The 23,655-nt window shown below is 46.5% G+C and overlaps 2 protein-coding genes across 5 annotated transcripts in view; both read left to right on the top strand.

Moving 5' to 3' along the window:
* Window positions 1-23,655, top strand: part of LOC108789497 (cold-inducible RNA-binding protein B-like) — a 54,395-nt gene that overhangs the window by 24,537 nt on the left and 6,203 nt on the right. The gene's annotated exons all lie outside the window — the stretch shown is intronic.
* Window positions 22,577-23,655, top strand: part of LOC108789498 (cold-inducible RNA-binding protein B-like) — a 4,674-nt gene continuing 3,595 nt past the window's right edge. For 2 of the 4 annotated variants that reach the window (XM_018559527.1, XM_018559528.1), the window contains exons 1-3: window positions 22,577-22,683; window positions 22,769-22,875; window positions 23,421-23,546. In XM_018559527.1, coding sequence (XP_018415029.1) covers window positions 22,581-22,683; window positions 22,769-22,875; window positions 23,421-23,546 — 336 coding nt within the window. In that variant the 5' untranslated portion in view covers window positions 22,577-22,580. The remainder of the gene's footprint in view (window positions 22,684-22,768; window positions 22,876-23,420; window positions 23,547-23,655) is intronic. The other 2 variants (XM_018559529.1, XM_018559530.1) reach the window with 1 other exon arrangement.

The following is a 23,655-nucleotide window of genomic DNA, read 5'->3' on the forward strand; positions in this document are numbered from 1 at the left end:
ATACGTTGGAAATCTACTATAGAGGACGAATGTTCGACCACCTTGTCTGCCAGACTCGACACCCTAGTCTCAGCTTCCGTCAGTCGTCCTCGTATCCAGATCATTGCGGATGAGTGTACATTCTACCGCTAGATGATCTATCTTTGTGGTGAGCGCCACCTTACATGACTCTATAGCCGTTAGCATAGTGGTAGTCTGCATGTCAGGAGAGTGTATAGGCACCGGCTGTGGTGATGGGGTCAGCCCCTCCTGATCTGCCAGCAATTCCCCATCCATCATGTCAGTTGCCACACTCACCACCGCCGTCCCTGCAGAAGGAGAGGAGGACAAGATGGCAGACGAGTGACACGTGTGTCGCTTGTTTGCACTGCGCCGAGACCCAGGGGTGCCCGATTTCCCACTCTTCTTCGTGGACATAATCTGCAAGCACCACGGAGTACAGAGGATAGTAAGAGAGCAAAAAGAGATCCCTGTACAGGATGAATACAGCGGATGTGAGCAGGTAAGGGCAGCGAAGCACACTCACACACGTCTCCTCCGCTTTACATCCCGGCCACGCCCCCACACCTGGACTATTTTATATATGAAAGTTTTGTGAATTAAAAAGACATTTTTTATTATAGTGAAGTCTGGAAATCAATTGGGACACTTTTCTGTTTATGCACTTTAACTTATATATGTATGTTTTATTTATATTTGATGATTTAATATAAATACACTGTGATTAGGGGTGGTTGATACCCTCCTTTTTTGTATAAATCCCAAATCAAAATCCCTTTTAAATAATCTTAATAAAGATAATTTATCATGGTCAGCTAGACTTGCTTCCTTCAAAAGGATATTACCACAACTACTCCTATGTATTCAGAACTCTTACAATAATACTTCCCTGACAATTATTTTTTCATCTCTTCAATCTATCATTAGAAAATGTATATGGCGCAACAAAAGACCACGATGCTCCTCTTCTATAACCATAAAACATAGAAGGGTTGGTGGACTGGGCTATCCTGAGCTTAAGGATTACTATCATGCGGTCCTTTTAGATCAGTTGAAGCATTGGCTTAATACTGTTCTGGATAAGCAATGGTGTACTATTGAGAGATCTTTTCTGCCTGCAGAAAATCCCAATATCTACGTTATATATCAGATCTTACCAACTCAAATAATAAAACATTTCCCTACCACCAGACAGGCCTATTTGATGGCCTGGAAAACTCTATTGTTCTTTTCAAGATCCCCTAATGCCTCCCAAAATATCTCTATCCCCCTTATTGAACTAGAATGACTGCTTTCCCATATCTCTCGTTCCGACCGGGTAGATAGGGGAATTAAATAATTCATGACCTTTTTAATGGTTCTAAATTGAAAACTTAGGGATGTACTGATACCGGTTTTTCGCTATGGAGTACCGATATTTTAATTTTTGTTAGGTACTGGCCGATACGGAGTACCGATGACGTGCACCCCAATGATCACAAAGCCATTGTTCTATTGTTAGCACATCAGCTTCACTTGCTGAGGCTTCATGACTAACGCCAGAACCTGAAGTCCCGAAAGTCGAGGACCAGACCCAGGAGATGGAGGCCAGAGAGAGAGACAAGAAAATACAGCATGACCACTGAGGGAAGACGAACCCCCTCAGCAGGAAGAAACAGGCAAACACCCAATAACTAACATACCTGAAATGAGGCCAGAATGCAGTATAAACAGGGAAACAGACTGCATTGCCAACTGACTCCTCCGAGTCCCCAACACAGCCACATAGAAAAGACAAGAGCAAAATCAGCAGGTTACCAGAACAGACCCTGACCTGTGACCTAGGTCTAAAACTAGTAAGGTATTCCCCTGCCAACACAGCGAGGGTAGCCCACGACAAAAGTAGGACCTCCCCAAAAAGGCACATGCCACCATGCACACGGTGCCAGGACAGGAGGCTATGAGTTATTTATGAGTTATTGTAAATATGTTGTTAATCAGTGTGGTTGGGGGTAGTAGGCACATGACTTAACCTTCCAGCAGAGGTGGCAAGATGAGGTAATCACAAGGGTTAATTCCTTCAGTAAAAGATGGCGCAAATGCTGTAAAGTGTAAATGAGATTTACATAACACAATTAGCATCTTAGTGTTGTGTGGGGATTCCTTTTGGCATGGACCATTCTTTCACACCTCTGCTGGCCCCGGAGGCACCAAGGATTTAGCCTTCTAAAGGACCCTCTCACAAACAAAAGAAGCACAAACCCAGCCTCCTCATCTTAAAGCTCATATATTAAAGATTAAATATGGATCCAGGGATTAACATCAGCGGGTCCTAGTATATATATTCCATGGACCCTCTTTATTCCTAGTAGAATGACACCAGGCAAGGCTGGGGTATCTTAAATCGTCTAAGATAGACAAAAGTTGGTTCTGGAGAGTCTCAGCCTACCCATTCCTTTTAAAATTGCAAAAACCCTTTTGCACAATTACAATTAAATCAGCATGGGATTTTTACTTCGTAAAGATTGCCCAACCAAGAGGCATATCTTTATTTTATTTAAATCTAAAAAAAACTTCTTTTGAAAAGGTCTGCCCCCTAATAAAATGGGAAAAGAAACAATAGAATCAAACTCACAAAATTATACTTCATTGGTGCCTTACCCCCTGTCGAGTTAACCTCAATGTTTCCATCTAGTTCTCCACTATCTTGGAGAAACTGTGGCCAATTGGGAGACCTTTTTTTTATATTTTAATTCAATAAGCGTTTATTGAGGTTTTTTCACAAACAAACAGATATACATAAACAGAGCATAGCAGCCCAACAGGACGTCTATCACCGAAAAACTTGAGTATGTGTGAGAAGTACAGGTTTCGCAGGTTAAAATATGATAGTATTACATCCAGATGTAGGCACCATCAAATCTATGCCGTCAGATTAGTAAGTGAACATCAACAAAAAAGGCTAAACATGGCTTCTTTTGCAGGAGCACTACAATAATGCCGCCTCCATGGCGGAGGCATTCAGAGTAACAACAACAATGGAAGGGTGAACTAGCTTGTACCAACCTTCCATAGCACTGGAATACCAGTATAATGTAGGTCATATGATATCAACCATCATATACTTTTGAAGGCACAACACCCTGGAGAAGTGGAAGGTACAAGCACCAGGTAGAGACATAGAGACTAAGAGAGACTGAAAGATGAAAAAACATGGGTAGGGGGCAGGGGCTGACTGGCAACTTTTAGCCCAGGGGGCAAGTACAACCCAGAGGCCCAAGGAGGAATTGATGCTTCACCGGGGAAAAGTCGCCCAGTAAAGGAGCTCACAAGAAGAGTTACAAACGCCTTTCCCCCTCCTCTGCGCTACACACCATTATAGAAGTCCAGTGGTGATCTCAGCCGAGAACCCGGTAGAGGCTACACAGTCAAGCCACATGGACCATGTGATAGTGTATTTCGTACCCGTGTTACGTTCATCAGCCATCAATCATTCCAAGTCCGCAATGCGGTCCATCTCCAGAGTCCATTCCGCCAAAGAGGGGATAACTGGCGTACTCCAGTGGTGGGGTATAACCGCCCTTGCCGCTGTAAGAAAGTGTCGCAAGAGCCCCCGTTTTACCGATTTCAGAGAGCCTGGTATCATAGACAACAGGGTAATCTTGGGGTCATTAGGGGTCACTGAACCCGTCACTCGGTGATAGACATCCAGCACTTTCTGCCAGAACTCTATGATCGGAGGGCAGCTCCACCAGATGTGCGTCATATGGCCCGAGGAGGCCTGACAACGCCAACAGGTGTCTGATAGGTGCGGGTAGTAACGGTGTAGCACTGCTGGGCATCTATGCCATCTGGTTAGAATTTTCAGGTTCTTCTCGTGGGCCTTACTGGCGATGGAGAGGGAGTGTGAGAGAAAGAAAGATTTCTCCTACTCTTCCTCACTAAAGTTGAGGTTCAACTCGCTCTCCCACTTCGGGACATAACTTGGGCGTCCCGGGAGGAGGAAGCAGAGAGAAGGGAATAGAGTATAGAGATGGTGTGGGAAGGGGGGAAGGTCTGCAGGAGGAGGGATTCAAAGTCTGTAGGCTCCGCTTCAAAAGCCTCGGGCTGAGGGAAGGAGGACACAAATGATTGGAATTGTCTGTCTGCTAACAACATAGTTCCGGCCGGTGAATCAAATGTGCTCTCCCGCATGGCCACTACCACCCGCCTATGTGAGTCCCTGTTTCACCGCCTAAAAAAGGATCCATGTTGAGCCGGGGGGAAGGATGGGTTGTCTGGGGCTCCCGCACCTCCTTTATGTTTGGGCAGAGATAAGGTTTTGTAGTTCACTCGGGGGCGCGACAAACCCCAGATGAAGTTCAAGAGGATCCGCTGTAGATGTTTGAATAAGGATGATGGGGGAACAATCGGCAGTACCTGGAAAAGGTATAAGAACCTGGGGACAACATCCATTTTCAATACATTTATCCTACCCAACCATGAGATGTTTTTCCTATCGTATCCTTTCAGGTCCAGGGCAGTTTTCAGGAGGAGAGGGTCATAGTTTAAGGCAAACAGCTGAGAAAGATCCGCGGAAAGGTAGTCAAGTATAGAAGCAAATCGTCTGCGAAGAGGGCCATCTTAGAGCGGATGGGCCCCACAATAAGACCCGGAATCGTATCGTTTTGGCGTATGGCAACAGCCAAATGCTCCATGGTGAGCACATAGAGGAGGGGGGATAGCGGGCACCCCTGTCTGGTGCCGTTGGAGATCTGGAGTTGTGGGGATAAAGAGCCATTGACCCGGACACGTGCCGACGGGCGAGATTACAGGGCCATGACGTTACGGAGCATGAGTTAAAAACTCTCTGGAGGAACGGTATAGGGCATCTTTGTATTGTTTGTAGAATTTGGACGTGAATCCGTCAGGGCCCGTACTCCTACCCGCCGTCACCGATCCCAGAACCAGTTAATCTGAGGTGAAAGGGGATTCCAAGGACTCCGCCATCGAATCGTCCAACACAGGTAAAGCAGTTTCTTGAATATAGGAGGGCAACCGGTCCTCCTGAGATGCAGAGGTCCGGTCTGCGTCCTCTATATTGTAAAGTGCTGCATAAAACTCCGTAAAGGCTTGTTGGATCGCCGAAGGCGAGTGTACCAGCGCACCCGACGAGGTCTTAATATGGGACACAAAGGCGTGCGTGGACCTAGGATGTAAGGTCCTGGCCAAGGCCCTGCCGCATTTATCCCCAGAATCATATGTACGATAAGCCAATTTATCCTGATATCTATGGGTGGAGAGATCTAACAGCCCCAGTAGCTTCTGTCTAGTCTGGGAGATCTGTAGCAGAACCTCTTGGTCAGGCGACCCTTTATGGCGAGTTTCAAGGTCCCTGAGGGACTGGAGGGTTTCCCGAATACCTTGAGATCGTTCCCGTTTCAGCCGGGAAACATGTTGGATGAGGACGCCCCTAATAACTGCCTTAAGGGCTTCCCATATGAGTCGGGAGAGGGGTAGGGTCTTCCGCGTGGACTACTAAAAACTGGCCAATCTCCTGCGAAAGAGCTGATGCACACACAGGGTCTGTTAGCAGAGACTCATTGAGACACCACGTCCATTCGCAAGGCGGAATCTGTGGGATCTGTAGGGTAAGTGTCACAGAGGCATGGTCAGACCAGATATTTGGTATACAATGGCACAGCACGGGGACCAGTCAAGCGCAGAGTGAGAAGTAAAGATGTAATCTAACCTGATGTAGGATCAGTGAGGGGTGAAGTAATGGGTATAGTCTCTAGTCAGTGGGTGGAGAACCCGCCAAACGTCTACTAGTCGAAGGTCCGCAAGGCGTTTCTTGAGCAGGCGTAATTTAGCATAGGATAGAGCTGAGCGGCCCACAGAGGAGTCCAATCCAGGCTCCAGAGCCAGGTTGAAGTCCCCACCCACTAACAGTGTACCCTCAGCAAAGTCATCTAATAACTGTAGGTACTGAACCGCAGCAGCGGTCTGGCCAGTGTTCGGGAGATAGAAATTCGCTAAGGTAGATGTCCTACCCCAGAGTGACAGCTTGAGCAGCAGGTACCGGCCATATTCATCCGCTCGATGGTCCACCACCGTTGCAGGGATTTATGTAAGGCTATCGATACCCCCCTTGATTTCTGTACACTGTTAGAGCTATGATACCATCTGTTGAAGTACCTATGTGAACCGTGGGGGATATACGAGCTCTGGAAATGCGTTTCCTGAAACATGACAATCTGAACCATGGCCTTATGCATAGAGTACAAAATCTGGCCTCTTTTGGAGGGAATATTGAGGCCTCTAGTGTTGTAGGTGCAGATCCTACAGCCGTGGATCTTGTGGCCGCCATCACAGAGGAGGGGGGGAGGGGTAAGGGAGGGGGCGGAGAGTGACAAACAGAGGGAGGGACCCTTAGGAGGGTAACAGAGAGAAAGAAAGGGTTAAGGCAGCAGAGAAGGCAGAAAGAAACCGTAGAGAAGGTAGTTAGAAAAGGGAGGAGCCGGAGGTAAAGAAGAAAGACTAGAAAGGGCAGGAAGGCCTGCCTCTAGTATATTAACACCTAGCAAATGCTAGAGACAACCTATCCCTTACTGGGAAGGTGCAACCTATGTGGGGAGAAGTGGTCGAAGTAGTGGTCCAAGAGATGCTACCGGGGCTCAGTAAGTACCGTGAGACCACTCCTCTTTGAGAACACAAATATTGAAAAAGTATATTGAACCCATGACAGTCAAACCTCTATAGTGCAATACGAGGGCCTAGGAGGCCTACTGGGATCTACCGGGTCCCCTCGCCCACCCACCAACAGTAGGGGAGGCCAGGGGGAGCCGGAGATGACCAAGGTCCACGGGAGTAAAAAGATCCGCGTGGAAACAGCAGAGAGCAACCTGACATAATACGAGTGTGCATAACATATCCCAACTTTATACATTAGTAAATCTATGCAAAACATAAGTGCTTATTAAAGGATATGTGGTAGAGCAGTGGTTCTCAACCTGTGTAACCTCAGGACCCACATTTGTACTCGGTCATTAAGTCGCACTGCAATGGAACGCACAGGGTTGTGGTACCGTATGTTCTGATGCAGGCAATCAAACTGTGGGTAGGAGGTGTGTTTGGGATGCCATTCAAAAGATCCAATCAGTCTCCATACCTTACGAGAGCTGGAGTTGATCCTTAGCTTGGGGTCCAGTGTGGACTGCTGTGCTATGATTGAGCTCCATCCTGCCATGCTCGGCCACGCCCCCCCTCTTTTTCCAAATAATTTTTATTTATTGACATTTTAGACAAGACAGAAAGAAAATAACACCGGGCATCTCATATGATATATATATAGACATATATACAAGAAAGGTCATGTATCTGCTTAACATTGACCTTCATGGTAAAACAGACATATGCGATGCTTACACAGAAAGAAAAAATAAATAAATAATAATAATACGTAAATAAATAAATACATAAAGAAAATAAATAGATAAAATAAAATTAGCCTTTCTACAATAAGCTCATACTAGCGATATCAGAAGACCAATAAATAAAACCCCCTCTTTTTTATATTTTATGGTCTTGCAAAAGCCTTCATAATTTTTGGCCTAGAGTTTTCAAACTAATCTCAGATTTTGCAGGAATTCTCACAGCCCTTAACCCCGCCTTGACCTTACTTTCACTAGGCATTGGAGGTTTTCCTTTCCCAAGTCCTCAATCATCATACATATTTTATTAGCCGCTAGATTGACTGTTATGCAACATTGGAGGACCACTGATCCACTCAATATTTCTGAAACAGTATTAATTGTTAAACTCCACTGCCAATATGAAAGCGAGGGTGGAGTAGAAGGGGGGGGGGGGGAAATGGGTAGAGAGCAAAGCCTATAAGTAGAGGAGTGGAGATAGCTGGTCATCAACTCCGGCTTCAGGTCCTCATATGGTCAAGGAATCCACATTGAAAGAGGGAGGAAGGTACGACTCAATTCATGGTTCCCACAACTTCCTGAACGGCACCAAGGCGTCCCTTTGGATAGCAGTGAGCTTCTCAAAAAACATCACACGCGTTACTCTGCGTTTGACTTCAGCAAAGGGAAGGTCAGGGGACTTCCAAGCCCGCGCAATGACCCTTTTGGCCTCTGTGAGAATGAAGGTGAGCAATCGGTGTTGACGTACCGTGCACACCAACGGCTTTTTATGGAGCAGGGCTTCCAACGGGTCTTTTCGAAAAGTCTTGCCGGTAACAGTATACAACAGTTGGTAGACTCTATGCCAAAATCTCTTTACCTTGGGGCAGGACCACCATATGTGAAGGACCGAGCCCTCCACCCGACAACCCCTAAAACAGTTTGGGAAGTGTGATGGGATAGCTTTGGAGATCCGGAGTGGGACCAAGTACCACCTAAGGAGCAATTTGTAGTTGACTTCTATTGCTTGGACATTCGTTGAGCTTTGGGAAATTGTCGCCCATATCTGGGTCCAGGTGTCAGGGTTAATGGAGCATCCTAAGTCTTGTTCCCACCTGGAGGTGTAGGGAGGAGGGGAGGTATGTAGTTTATCCAACAAAAGGCTATAGAGGGTTGATATGATCCCCGAACCTCGTATCCCGTAATGTAATAGTCTCTCAAAGGGGGTGAGTGGGGGGATAGAGCGTATGGGTCCTAATCGGGTCAGCAAGAAATGTTTTATCTGTAGGAATTGGAAGACATGCCTAGTGGTTAGATTGTGTTTAGTTTGGAGTGCCGAGAACAATACAATACCTGTTTCAGAGCAGAAGTCTTTAATCAAGCTCAGGGAGCTAGAGAGCCACGATTTAATGGCGGCGGGGTTGGAGTATCCCGGTCGGAACAACGGATTGCCATGGATGGACATCAGGGGAGAGTGGGGGGACATCCCGCCCATAGGATGACGAAGGCCATCCCAGATTCTCAGTGTATGTTGAAGAACAGGGTTAGCGAGGTTTCCCACGTTTTACGGGCGGTAGCCAGGGGAGATTGAGGAGAGATGTCGGGGAGCATGAGTAGGCTTCCAAGGAGACCCATAGAGGCATTTCCGATTTCCCAAACCAGAGAACCAGAGGAGCCAACTGAGCCGCCTGATAGTATTTCTGGAAAAAGGGAAGCCCCAAACCCCCTTCTAGTTTGTTCCGGTAGAGGACTATATGTGACACTCTCGGAAAAGAACCCTTCCAAATGAAACGTAGGATGCGGCGTTGGAAAAGCCGGAGCCGAAAGGTTGGGACCGAGACGGGAAGGACCCTTGCGTGGTATAAAAATTTAGGAAGTAAGGTAATTTGAATGGCCGTAACCCTCCCGAACCATGATAGGGGATGATTCTCCCAAAAGGACAGTAGGGATTCCATATGGGAAAATAATTTTGGGTAATTCGCATTATACAATTGGTCATAGCAGGGGGTGAGGTGTATCCCCAAGTGTGGCAGCGCAGTGGCTACCCACATGTAGGGGAATGATTGTTGTAGCAAGGAACATAAGGAGGGGGGGATACATTAAGTGCTTTGGATTTTTCCAAATTGACGAAGAGGCCGGAAAGGGTACCAAATTGTTGTAGTAGAGGTTGGAGGTTAGGGAGGGAGATCAACGGATCAGTAAGGATCAGATATGCGTCGTCTGCAAACAGACTAAGTTTGTGGTGGTAGCCTGCCACTTCTATACCCTTAATGCCCACATGTTGTCGTATTGCTTGGGCAAGGGGCTCTATGGCTAGTGCGAATAGAAGGGAGGAGAGTGGGCAGCCTTGTCTGGTCCCTCTAGTTATGTCAAACCATTGAAAGTGGAAGCCCTGCTATTGGACATATGTTGTGGGCTTAGAATATAACGAGTCAATTAAGTGCATGAACGAGGGCCCAAACCCCCATTTAGTCAGGGTGTAGCGCAAGTAATCCCACCCGACCGAGTTAAAGGCTTTACTTATGTCGAGAGCTAGTAGCATAGTCGGGAACTTTCTCTGGTGGGAGATATGTAGCAAGTGGGATATTCTGCGTACACTATCTCCCGCCTGTCTTCCCAACATAAACCCTACTTGGTCTTTGGAAATCAGTTTAAAAAGTGTGGATTGGAGTCTCAGAATTTTGGTGAGCAATTTAAGGTCAACATTGATCAAAGAGATCGGACGTTAATTAGACCAAGAGGTGTGATCGGTCTCAGGCTTAGGAATCATACAGATGGAAGACACCAATGATTCCCCACCCAGCCGCCCTCCCTCCCGCAAAGCGTTAAAATATGTAGTTAAGTGTGAAGCAAGAATATCCTTAATAGGTGGCACCAAAGCCATCAGGGCCAGGCCTCTTCCCAGTACTAAGCAACTTAATATTATTCAAAACTTCCTCTGATGTGACGGTCTTCGTCAGATAGGGAGGGAAGATCAAGGGAGGAAAAAAGGCTTCCATACTGGAGACCTCCAGTGGACCAGTGGTACGATACAGTTCGCTCAGATGCGTCCGAAAAGTGTCCAGAATTTTAACTGGGTGGGCTGTCACATGTCCTCCCTGAATTTTCCGTTGAATGGCGTCACGTCTAGTATTGGTGTCTCTGAGCCTGTGCGCTAACATGGTGTCTGGGTTGTCCCCCTTGAGATAGAATCTATGCTTGGTCCAGGCCAAACGGTCATTCGCAAGATGTGTAAGACAAAGGTTCAGCTCAGACCGAATGTTAAACCATTGGGTTCTGTGCTCAGGAGTGGGGGTCTGTTGGAAAGCTGATTGGAGATCAGATTCGAGTTGGTCAATACGGGCCGTCCTTTTCTTTTTAGCTTGGGAGGCTAGTTGAATCAGCTCGCCCCTAATAGTGGGTTTATGTGCCTTCCAGTCCGTGATTGAGGGTGAAACTGATTCTAAGTTCAAAGCAAAATAATCAGTCAGGGAGGCTTGAGCCGAGGCCAGAACATCTGGACTGGCTAGCAAGGAGTCCCGTAATGACCAAGTGATGCCCGTCTTGCGGGGGATGGCTAGTCTAATATTGATAAAAAACAAATCATGGTCTGACCATGAGACAGGGCAGATAGCGGCTGAGGACACAGCACGTATCAGGATGTGGTCAATCTGGGAAAAGACAGTGTAAGGGTTGGAATAAAAAATAAATTGCTCCTTAAGTGGGTGGAGTTCTCTCCAGGAGTCTACCAAATGGTATTGTGTCAATAGGGAACGAAAGCTTCTAGCCGTAGAGATATCTGAGGGTGGGGTTGCCGGGTGGTTGGGGTCGTGACGATCAATATGAGGGTGTATCGAGAGGTTAGAATCCCCACATAGCACCACAGACCCCCTAGCATGGAAGTCAACAACTTGGAGTAAGTGTGAGAAAAATCCCAACTGACCAGTATTAGGGGCATAGTAGGAGACCACGGTAACCGGTGAATGATGGATTGAGTCCACCAAAATCAAGTACCTGCCCTCTGGATCAGTGATTACCGTCTGGTTGACAAAGAGAGCAGACCGACCAAACGCTATCAGGACTCCTCGATGTTTCGTAGGCGCGGAAGCTAGAAAAAACAGAGGATAGTTAGGATGCAAAAATGTCGGATTATAGGATTGGGGAAAGTGGGTCTCTTGGAGGCAAACAATGTCAGCATTAAGTTGTTTGAGATGCCTAAAGGCTTTGATTCTTTTGTTAGGTTGATTGAATCCCTTAACATTGAGGGAAGCTATTTTTAGGGCCATGTGGGTTGATGTCCGAGATTAAGGTTTTAGGGAGGAGAGGGAAGGAGGAAAAAGGAGAGAAAGAAGGAGGTAAGTAGTTGTTCAAGCAGAGGGGAGGGAGGGGTAGGAGAGAGCAAGAGAACCGAGGGGAGATACTCAAAGGGCCAAAAACAGTCTCTGAACCAACAAGGTGGTGTTTCGTTCACTTAACTGGGATCCGGCCAAGCGCCAAATCCAAGATAGTGAAAACTGGGGTGCATGGGGGGTACCAGAACGGGAGACAGACCTGCTAAATGTATAAAACACAGAACCTAGGTGCATGTAGCTATTAGTCCCAGAGGCCTTTAAGATGGTATAGCAGCATTCATTGCAGTATATGCAGGTAAATAACAGGAGAAAACAAGATAAGAAATTTAGGGGCCATTTAGGGGAGAGCTTGAGTCCACGGCTTGGTCTGGCGTCAGAGTACCCCCACGGAGGCCATAGAACCTAGGGGGCAAGCTAGCGCCAAAGGAGCCCAATAGCAAACAAACAGAACAGCTTAACGTTGAACCGATGTGACTTCAGGGTGAGACCAGGGTCATCTGCAAAGGTAACCTTGAGGATCACAGTTTGTGGTGTGGTGATGAAGTGGCCTGAACCATAGGCAGCCAAACGGGGTAACTACCACGCTAGTACATTGTGATGTAGACGGCGACATTACCCTTGAGGGGAGCAACAGTGCTCAGTAACTGGGCAGAAAGGAACAGTCATCCAAATGATCCAGTGGGTGTAGGAGAGTTCGGCATCATCCGCAAGGTTGCAGAGGGCCCAAGCAGGTTGGGCGGGGGGCGAGTCCAGAATGCAGGGAATCCAGGCATTCACGCATCTCATCCACGGTGATGAATTTATAAGTTTTGCCATCATAAAAGAATTGCAACTTAAAGGGGAAGCCTTAACGGTACCTGATCTTCTTGGCTTGGAGCAGGGGACAGAACTCTCGTCGTCGAGCTATAGTAGCCGAATCCCTGGAATTGTAAAGTCCCAGCCTCCCTGGCTGCCTGGAGGAGTCGTTCCTTAGAGCGATAAAAGTGGAGGCGAACAATATTATCACGTAAAGGGCCCTCAGGTGTGCGGCGTGAGAGCGATCTGTGGATCCTGTCGAACTCCAGCCTCTCAATGGGGATATCAGTGGCCAGTTCCTGGAATAGCGCAGTGACTGTTGATTGCAGATCCAGAACCGATTCCGGGACTCCTCTTATACGCAGATTCGATCTGCGGTCCCCATTCTCTGAGTCCTCCAGCGGTGTTAGGAGGGATAGGTTCATGGAACGCAGCCGCTCCAGATCATCCTCATGTCCCTCCACTATGGTAGTAAGATCTTTGCAACGGGATTCAAGTGTGGTAGTAGGTCTGCCCACGTCCCGTATCTCTTTGAAAAGTTGCGTGGTAATTTGCTTGAATACCTTGTCCAGAGCTTTGTGGAGGGTTGTTTTTTGAATTGTGCCAGCAGGGAATGAGTAACCTCAGGGTCCGCTTGACTAGCCTGCGAGTTGTCCTCTAGAGGGTCCGCGGGTTCGTTAGAGGATCGGGAGTCTTCGTTCCTCAGTAATGATGCCTACGCCATCTTGTGGGCCGCTCGACCCAGAGCCTCGTGTAGCGTAGACTGGCTCAACTTGCCACCCCGACTCCTAGTACAGGACATGGTGGTATCAATCGGTCGGCGGGGGGAGCCCGAATCCTAAGGCACCTGTGGTAACCGTGAGTGGGGCTTGTGATAGTCAAAATAGGTCGTCACTTCTCCCGTTCTGGCGCGGAGCTGATCAGTGAGCGTCCATCTTGATCACCCGCGCGCATGCGCCCCGGCTAATATTATATTTTACTTTATTTTTAAAATATTTTGTTTATTTTTGTTAGGTACTAATTTATTGTATTGTTAATCCTTATTTCTATACGTTTACCAATTTGAGTATACCATCTCTTGCTCCAGCACTTACTGTGTTTTACATCCTTTCTGTATTTTCTTTATTGAAAACCTTTTAATAAAAATCTATTGAAACGAAAATGCTATTTTCCTATCATCTGCAGTCTCAAAATTATTCAATCCCTTCATGGCAAGCATCTTTAGTTCTTAGTAAATATGCTCTACTATCTGGCTCACTTTATAAATGAACAGGAAGCAACTTAGTACAGAGGCTTCCTGTCCATTCATGACAAGGTTGAGGCTAGGTTCACACCTGCACTACACCCGGGACGCGCGTCCCGGGATCCTGCATAATGCAGGCAGCGATTGCCGTGCGGCCCCATTGATTTCAATGGGGTGTTTTTTGCCATACACGACACGTGGCTGTTTTAGGGTTTCGGAAGCACAGGCGGAATCCGCACGATATGCCTGGTGTGACTGGGGTGCCATTAGAAAATAATGGCACCCACAGAGCGATCGATTCACACCTTGGCGACTTCTGACCGTGCAGCAATCCGCGCAGAATCGTGCACGATTGCCAGGCAGTGAGGTGTCGCCTAGGTGTCAAACCTAGCCTTTACCATCTTCAGATTGTAAATAAAAAGGAAGCTTCTGTAACGCGAAGTGCTGGCACTGCAGAAAGAGATTGAGGACTCTGTCCTCAATCCTTTTTTTCTATTTTAAAAGGATAATTTAACCTCCCTGGCGGTAATCCTGATTGAGGCTCGGGGATCATTTTAATTACCAATAGCGGTAACCCCGAGCCACACTCTGGATTACACTGTAGCTTCTTACCTTGTCCACGATCCTCGCTGTGGCCTCTGGCCGATGCCGGCATCCGTCTACCGGGTTCCGTCCTTTGCGAGCGTCCGTGTCGCAGGGGGGCGGAACCGGCGGGAGATTTGAAAGTAAAAAAAACAAGAAAAAAAAATAGAAACAAAAAAGGAAAAAAAAGCAGGCCTGACCAGAAACAGGAACCCTGCAACCCAGTCAAACAAAATGAGACAACTGGTTTCTCCACAGCGAGGTGCATCGATGCCAGAGCATCTGCAGGTAGACTCCCCAACAGAAGACCACCAGTAGAGATTTCAACGAGTAGAAACAACCAAAACAGGAGAAACACTCAGAGAATGATAGGAAGCCAAAGTCTATCTGCAGTCAAAAACAACTGCAACAACAGGTGTTCCAGACATCCCCCAGCCCACTAGGTGAGCAAACTGCCATAAACTGGGGAAATCCTTAGCAGCCCAGGCCAGAACAAGACAGGTTAGGATAAGGGTTTGAGGTCAGACGTAAGGGGTTAGTCCAGGATACAAACTGACTGAAAATGAATAATGTACAGTAGAGACCAAAAAAGGAAATGAACAAATGGGACTGCCACGAGGCAGACCAGTAACAGCCCCAGAGCTCATATGCAAACACTAGACAAAGGTTAACCCCTGGACTAACCAGTCTGAGATAGCAGCGAAAAAGTGGCGTCACCCATAGAGAAAAACGCTCTGGCCAGAACTGCAGCCAGGAAGAGACTCCGCTATTCCAAGCAATAAATCAGGTCAATAAATCAGTGTCTGAATGGAAACAACCTGGCAAGATTGGGAAAATGGGATCCGATGTCTGAGACAACGAGGACAACAACACCTACACTAAATTGAGAGTCCTTCAATGGTCCCAGAATGAGGATGCCATGAAGAATCTGAGCAGCCGACCCAACCAAAGAGCATCCCTGACTGTATAGACTACACAGACCCAGGGGAATCCAAGAAAGACTACGAAATCTATACACGAATGAAAAAGCTGTAGGCCCAAGATGTGGCGGAACCCCAAAGGTGCTGGCTACCGGTAGGCAAGCAACCTACATGGAGGCAGGAGCCTATAAGACACAAACCTAAACCGTGAGTAAAATGCAGGCTTGCAGCCCATGGAACTACCTCTCATACATAGGTACCCAAATGCCAGGACCACAAAGGAAGACAGTCCCCTCCCTAGGAGCCGGGACTGCCCTGCAGGCTAAAATACTAGGTGAGAACACCAGAACCTGAAGTCCCAAAAGTCGAGGACCAGACCCAGGAGATGGAGGCCTGAGAGAGAGACAAGAAAATACAGCATGGCCACTGAGGGAAGACAAACCCCCTCAGCAGGAAGAGACAGGCAAACACCCAATAGCTAACATACTAGAAATGAGGCCAAAATGCAGTATAAACAGGGAAACAGACTGCACTGCCAACTGACTCCTCCGAGTCCCCAACAGAGCCACATAGAAAAGGCAAGATGTTACCAGAACAGACCCTGACCTGTAAATATGTTGTTAATCAGTGTGATTGGGGGTAGTAGGCACATCACTTAGCCTTCCAGCAGAGGTGGCAAGATGAGGTAATCACAAGGGTTAATTCATTCAGTGAGGGATGACTCAAATGCTGTAAAGTGTAAATGAGATTTACATAACACAATTAGCATCTTAGTGTTGTGTGTGGTTTCCTTTTGGCATGGACCATTCTTTCACACCTCTCCTGGCCACGGAGGCACCAAGGATTTAGCCTTCTAAAGGACTCTCTCACAAACAAAAGAAGCACAAACCCAGCCTCCTCATCTTAAAGCTCATATATTAAAGATTAAATATGGATCCAAGGATTAACATCGAGGGGTCCTAGTATATATATTCCAGGGGCCCTCGTTATTCCCTGTAGAATTACACCAGACAAGGCTGGGGTATCTTAAATCCTCTAAGAGATAGACAAAAGTTGATTCTGGAGAGTCTCAGCCTACCCCGGTGTCAGACTCATATCCAGAAATATTAACCTTTTTGCCATATATGGGTTCTGGCTGATGGAAAACTCCTCTACCAGGTGTGAAATAAGGTGGGGGCTTCAGGTCCTTATCTCTTAGACACACCTGCTTTCCCACCCTGTTCATCCCAGAGGCTGGACTGCAACCTGAGCTGGGACCCAAAGGTACAAAAAATGTTACAATGGTAACCAAAGTGTGCTTACTTGGGGGTCAAGATCTAGTTTTGTAGTAAGTTGCCATTTTCCTTGCCGGCAGCTACCTGGGATAGAATCAAGTGCTTCTGTAAGTAGGATTTCTATCAATTTTCTCCTTTTTATTTTATGATCTTTTTGTTTTGTGTAACATCTAATTGTTAATATCTGCACTGTGAAACAAAAATTCCCTAAAGCCAGCATCTGGAAACCACGCCAGCGGCAGTAGCTCAGTCTGCCGAACCTGAGCACAGTAAAAATAATTCCCATTGCTCAGAAGTGCTGAAGCAAACCAACAGTAATGGTCCCAAGATATAGAGCTTGAACCCAAACAAAGGTCTAACAAGGGTAGCGAAAGCATAGCCCCTGTGGCAGTCAGATCACAAGAGCCGAAGGAATGCACGCTTATAGCCACACCAGGAAGGAGGGTGATTATCCCCCCCCCCAAAAAAAAAACTCACCGTAGCCTGGAGGACAAAAAACTGAGGTTAGAATTTACAGCCCATGAGAGTGAGACTCCTCCTCCAGACAGGTAACATGTCACCATTCCAAAATAAAAGACCACCTCCATCAATTCCCTTCAGTAATCCCAAGAACCGGAGGACAACACTAGAAGTGAACAGAAAACATAATTCTGCCACAACAACAGAAGGTAAACAACCAAGAAGGTGGGAACTCGGCTGTCCTGGAAGATTACTGGAAACAGAGTTACCAGTAAGTTCTAACTCCGGTTTTCCTCAGTCGTCTTCCAGGACAGCCCATGAGAGGATGAAAAATGAAAAAAACTTAGCAGATTAGGGAGGGACTACTGCTTGAAGCACTTTTCTTCCAAAAGCTTGGTCCTTGGTGGACAAAAGATCAAGTCTAATGGCGGATAAAGTTTGAAAAATTGGACCAGGTAGCCGCCTTACAAATCTGCTCAGGAGTAGCCCCTGCTCTTTCTACCCAGGTGGTAGCTAGTGGAATGTGCATTGAGAAAAACAGGTGGAGGAATCTTCATGGCTTAATAAGCTTTGCCTATAGCCTGTTTAAGCCAGCATGCTATAGAGGATTTTATGGCCCACTTTCCTTTAGCTTTTCCTGAAAATATCACAAATAGTGCGTTGGAACCCTGGAAAGACTTGGTTGTCTCTAGACATGTGCACAACAAAAACATTTGTTTTCAAACGAAAAATGTTTTTATTCGTTTTGTCAAAGGAAACACAATTTTATGTTGTTTCGGAGGCCTGCGAATCCGAACACTTAAACCGTAGAACAACCAGTGGCCGTTGGCACGCTCTGCACATTCGCGCTGCCATTTTGGAGATCTTGGTATGCACCAACATGGCGGCTCCCGCATGTTCGAGCGCCGCCATCTTGGTGTATACCAAAATCTATAAAAAATGTTCAGCACGGGATGTCACCGTCTTGTGACATAACACTCTCCACCTCCAAGATGGTGACGGGCATGCACAGAACACGCCGGCGGCCAATATCTGCCAAATCAACTGATTTTTGTTGATTTGCAGGTTCGTCCGAATCCGAATGCACATGTCTAGTTGCTTCCAAATAAGTCAACAAGCATCTTCTAATGTCTAAGCAATGGGAGGTCCTTTCTTTGTCATTAGAAGGGTTGTTGCAAAAGGTCAGGAGAACTATATCTTGTGACCTATGAAAATTATAGGCGATCTTTGACAGAAATCCTGGATCAGTTCTGAGGACTACACAATCCTCAAATATCAAAAGACAAGGTTCCTGAATTGACAAGGCCTGTAATTCCCTGACCCTGCGAGCACAGGTAAACACAATATGTAGGGTTGTCTCCATTGTAAGTACTCTCAGAGAAGTCCCTTCCAAAAGTTTCAAAAGGAGAACCAGACAATCCCTGCAAGACTTAGGATAGATCCCATTGGGGACAGGACCTAATAGAAATAAGTAGGGATGCACCGATATATATCGGCCGCCAAAACATATCGGCCGAAAATTGCACTTTTGGCATAATGCCGAAAGTGCCATTTTCCTGCCGATACATTGGCGCATCCGTGATTTCTTTTCTCCCCGCTGGGCGCTGCTCTATGTCCCAGCGGGGAGAAGAGAAAGTGACAGCCGGCTGAGCGCTGCGGTGTAGAGCGCTGTGAGCGGCCAGCGTCTCCTCCCATACCGCTCTGCCGCCTATCACAGTCCGGCAGAGCGGTGTGGGGGCGGAGACAGCGCTGTCACAGGAGGCTGGGCTTTTCTCCCAACACCGCTCGATCAGCCTCCTGTGAAAGCGTGTCAGAGAGAAAAGCAAGGTACACACACTCAGTGATCGCTGAGTGTGTGTACATAATTAAGAATATGGTATGTTAACTATATCCTCAATTATGAATGAATGGGAGTGATGTACATCACCCTCATTCATTCATAATTGTAGTTATAGTAAACAAAAATGTACTCATATTATCAATGAACAGGAACACTCATAGAGGATTCCTGTTCATTGATAACAGGGGACACAGAAAAAGAGATTGAGGACTTTGTGTTCTCTTTTTCTATTTTAAAAGGGAAATATCAGGGGTCTGTTTAGCCCCCTTATATTTCCCAGAAGCCCCTAAAAGTAAAAGTAAAAATATTTAATAAAAAATGAATTAATAAAAATATAAAAAAATTAAAAAGTTTATAAAAAATAAATAAAAATAAAAAACCATAAAAAACATTTTCGGTATCGGTTTCGGCCTGACATTTTTAAAAATTTCGGTTTTAAAATTTCCATTTCGGTGCACCTCTAGAAATAAGTCTTAACCTTTTCAAGGCTTTCTAAAACCTAACAATGAGAGGGTCTACAAAAAGAGTTACCTGTAGGTAGACGCTGAGAGCTGCCACCTGGACCTTAAAGGAGAACTATGAGATGAGTGATTTCCACTCATCCTCATAGTTAGAGCCGAAATTTGACATTGAAACTGTCACACGTCGGCTCTATAGATTGGGAATTGAGCGAACACATGCCTTCTGTTATACACCTTCTTCCTTTTATCTTTGAAGGCTTTTTTCTTGTCTGCCGTACACTTCAATGCAGCCTCCCGATCTGGACGAAGAGCAGATCCCCTGAATAAGCTGGGCTTAAGGTGCCCAGCACTGACAGCTATGGGACCGGAAGTGATACAATCTGTAGCCCCTTCCACAAAAGGGTGGAAGTCCCCTACAAACATGGGAGCTGTGGCTTCTGCCCAAAGCAGGCCAGAAGTCGTGGCCTTAAGTACCAGCCAGCCCAACCGTGTGGTGCGTGCACCAGCGGAAGGCAACATAAACTGAAGTGAAGGCTGCAGCTTCCGGCAGCAGTAGTCCACAAGCCACAGCCTAAATTTCCAGCAGGCCCAACTGCGTGGTGAGGACACCCACAGAAAAGTTTGGAGGCAGATGACACTGGCTATGCTAAAAGCAAAAAGAAGCCCAGCCAACTGGCAGCACCATATACTATGAGTAAGGACAAACTGCCACCAGAGCAGCAATCCAGGGTTGGTAAATGCCACTGGATGTAATCAAGATAACACAGGCTGGCCGCAAGAGGATCCCTGATAAGCAGAAGCATCCTTTAAGAAAAAGGGTGAAGAGTTTGGAGAAGGCAGGAGAAGTGAACAATCTAGGACAGGGGCGCCCACAATTTTTTTGTCTGGAGATCTACTTTTCAAATGACGAGCTCAATGAGATCTACCAACAAAAAAACACCTGCGTTCAGGGGCGAGGCAGTGCATTGAAGTCAATTGAAGTGCATTGAAGCCACCCACGTCCCCCCGTGGGCTGGAATGCAGGCACTAATGTGCCTGCTTTCCAGGTGTGGGTGATCACACTGTGGGCGTGGCTGCGGTGACATTGACTTTAATACAACTTCTCGCCCCCGAACGCAGGGAGCCGGCCGGCTTGCATTCCAGCGTGTTCTAGAGGCCGAACACTCTGGAACGCAGACTTTGTGGTGTAACCCCCGTCCTCTCTTCTCTCTCCCGTTTCTATCTGCTGTCTCTTCTCTCTCTCTGCCGTCTCCTCTCTCACTTTCTCTGCTATCTCTCCCGTCTGCCTTTTCTTACCTCCACTGCAACAGCTTCCCAGGTCTACTCTTGTGCGCCGGCGTCCTGTCCTCCCGCAGTGCTCGTGTGGCCGACATTGCACACGGGGAGAGGTGTTCTGCCACTTCCCATCTGCGGCATCTGACACATTCAGCCGGCAGCTGCGTGAGCACCACGGGAGCAGAGCTGTAGCTAGCTCCTTTTGCGTCCGAGGCAAGAAAAAAAAAAAGTGCCCCCTCAGCAGGCGTGCAATGTCACCCAGCCTCCAGGATGTGTTTTTTACATTAATTTATTATTTTTTACATTTTAATGTTGATGGGGCTTCGCGGAAATATAGGGGTCTAAACAGCTACAAATATGTGTGGCGCATGGGAGCCGCAGTGGTTTTTTTGTCCATAGCAATGCATGAACAGAAAACACTGTACTCACGTAAAGCCGTTTGAATGGGGGTAAGCGTCCAAACTGGGAACTTCCGCATGGAGAAATGTACTCCTATGCATGTGCAAACACCAATACTGGCGTTAGACCTAAGTGACAGCATCTTTGAGCGTTTTGTGTAGCACGTTCCTCCACTTTTTTTTTTCTTAGGCGCATTTTACAGTGTACGAACATAGGCCTGTATTTGCTCTGGAATATGCCCATGTGCATGACCCCTGAGCATTGTTTGTCACTGTTGGAAACACTTGTTCTTATTTTTCGGTATTTACGACTTTTTCCAAGCATGGAAAAAACTATCCAGCTAACATGGCACTGGATAACTAGTTTCCATTTCGTAATTCATAATGTAGTGTTTAGTATCTACTGTGTCCCTCATGCTGAGCACATTTCTCGGTGAAGCTATTGCACAGGTCTTTGTTTAAATGACGACGGACCGTAATCGGTGCCGGTAATAAGCACGTCCGCCTGCAATACCTTCAAATCACGCACACTAGCACTCGCTTCTGTCCTGAAACTAGCCAGCTCACGTGGAAGACTAAACGGGTCAGTCAAGGGTTCCATTTATTTGAACAAACGCCTGCAGATTGTGTACGAGAAGTGACCATGTCGGTCATGAGTGCAGCCACATTGTAAACGTCTTTTTGTGAAACCGTTGCGCTGGTTCTAATACAAGCACGTTTTTTTCTTTTCACACGGCGCCATCTTCACACGAGTTCTACTACAACCTGCAAAACGTTTTTCCTTCCTCGTGTTGATTATACAAGGAACAGCGGAGTTAAGAAAACACCGCTGCAGCGAATGATTTATGAAATGATTGCAACTCTATTAACAGCATATTGTGGTATAGCTGCACATTAAACAAAGCTTTCATCGTTACACAATATGGCGCCCTCACCGCCACCTCGCTTTCTTCCTGCAGCTCAGTGATGTACAGCCAATCACAGTACAGACCGCTCTCCCGCCCGCGCTACAGTAGCTACTCTGTCCTAGTAAAGACCGCGCATATTTAGTAGCTGGAAGGGGGGCTTTTACCAGGCCTTTTTCTGATATACCAATATGTAAAGAAAAAAAAAAGAATGCATCTACCGAGAAGGAAGCAGATGGTACAATCCGCCGTGCTCATGAATTATTCATGCAGTGGGCGAGGCTACACGGGCTATATAAGCAGGAGCCCAGGGCTCATTGTTCACTCTGCGTTGCTGTTTCCTGACTGTTCTGTATTTTCTGTGGATAAGGTAATATGCCGCCGCACTTGGTTGTTTGGCCTCTACGTGTATTTTACACTGTAAGCATGCACGGGCGGTTTCTTTTAGTGCTAATGTGATGTTCGTTGTACAGCGGGGCGATGAGGGTTTCTTCTATTTGTGTACACGGGGTTGGGTGCCGGGATGGAATTCCCGTGCTGTGAGCGATCCTGGCTTCTTTTACCACGTTCTTGGGCTCGTGTTCCCGGCGGCGGTTGCTACCGGGTAGTGGCCGGTGACGCAGTGGGGAGGATCTTGCGGGAAAGTGACGAATAATGGTCGGCGGCCATTTTGTGAACACGTTGGGCTCATGTGCCGGCGCCATTTTGTTTCCTCACAGATCTCATCATGTCGTCTGATGATGGAAAGCTTTTTATCGGTGGCCTTAGCTTCGACACAAACGAGCAGAGCCTAGAAGAAGTATTCTGTAAACACGGACCGATCGCTGAAGGTGAGTTTATATGAGTATTTTATTTGCATTTATGGCCTCTTTCCGTCCCTGGGCTTTAGTGACTTGTGTTTTTTTTTTCTTTTAGTGGTTGTGGTGAAAGATCGGGAAACCAAAAGATCTCGTGGATTTGGTTTTGTTACATTTGAGAATCCTGACGATGCAAAGGATGCAATGCAGGCAATGAATGGAATGGTAAGCTTTTAGAATTGCTGAAGTTGGGTTTGTGCAAATGTAAAACTGAAATGTATGGGGGTTATTTATAGGTACATAGACTGAACTCCCTAAAACATTCAGATTTTTCTGTTTAATGGATTTGTATTGCTTTTCCTCCCCCCCCCTTTTTTTTTTTTTTTGCAGACAATAGTTTTTGTTTGCAGTCTGTAAATCTTTAAGCATAAGCCATTTTACAGAGCCTTATGTGCTTGGCATGGTTTTTTGTTTTTTTTTTTCTAACCTGTAATCCTCATTAAAAAAATAATAAAATCTAATCTGTTTGTTTATAATGCTGCAGAAAATGAAGGTTGATGCCTCCTTAGTGATTTAAAACAGAACCCAGTGTCTGTGCTAATGAAAATAAAGCCAAGTTCTGGGGGGGCACTTTTTTTTTTTCTGTTCACTTAAAGTGTTTTCAAACTAATAAGTGTTCTATTTTTGTAACCACTGAGAAATGATTGTGATTAAGTGTGGAGTTTTTTTTTATGCAGCTGTTAACTTTTGCCTTTTTTAATTTATTTTAGTCTGTGGATGGGCGTCAGATTCGAGTTGATCAAGCTGGAAAATCCTCTGGTGACAGAAGAGGAGGCTTCAGAGGTGGCTCATCTGGTGGAAGAGGACCTTTCCGTGGCGGAAGAGGTCGTGGTAGGGTTTAAAAATCAGTAACGATGTATGGCCTCGTGAAATTAGCAATGTCTGTACGCTGGTCTGTACTAGACATTGCTAATTTCACAACGCTGGTAAAGATAGCATAGCATT

This window comes from Nanorana parkeri, unplaced genomic scaffold (assembly GCF_000935625.1).
Source record: "Nanorana parkeri isolate BGI_ZX_2015 unplaced genomic scaffold, ASM93562v1 scaffold401, whole genome shotgun sequence".
NCBI lineage: Eukaryota > Metazoa > Chordata > Amphibia > Anura > Dicroglossidae > Nanorana > Nanorana parkeri.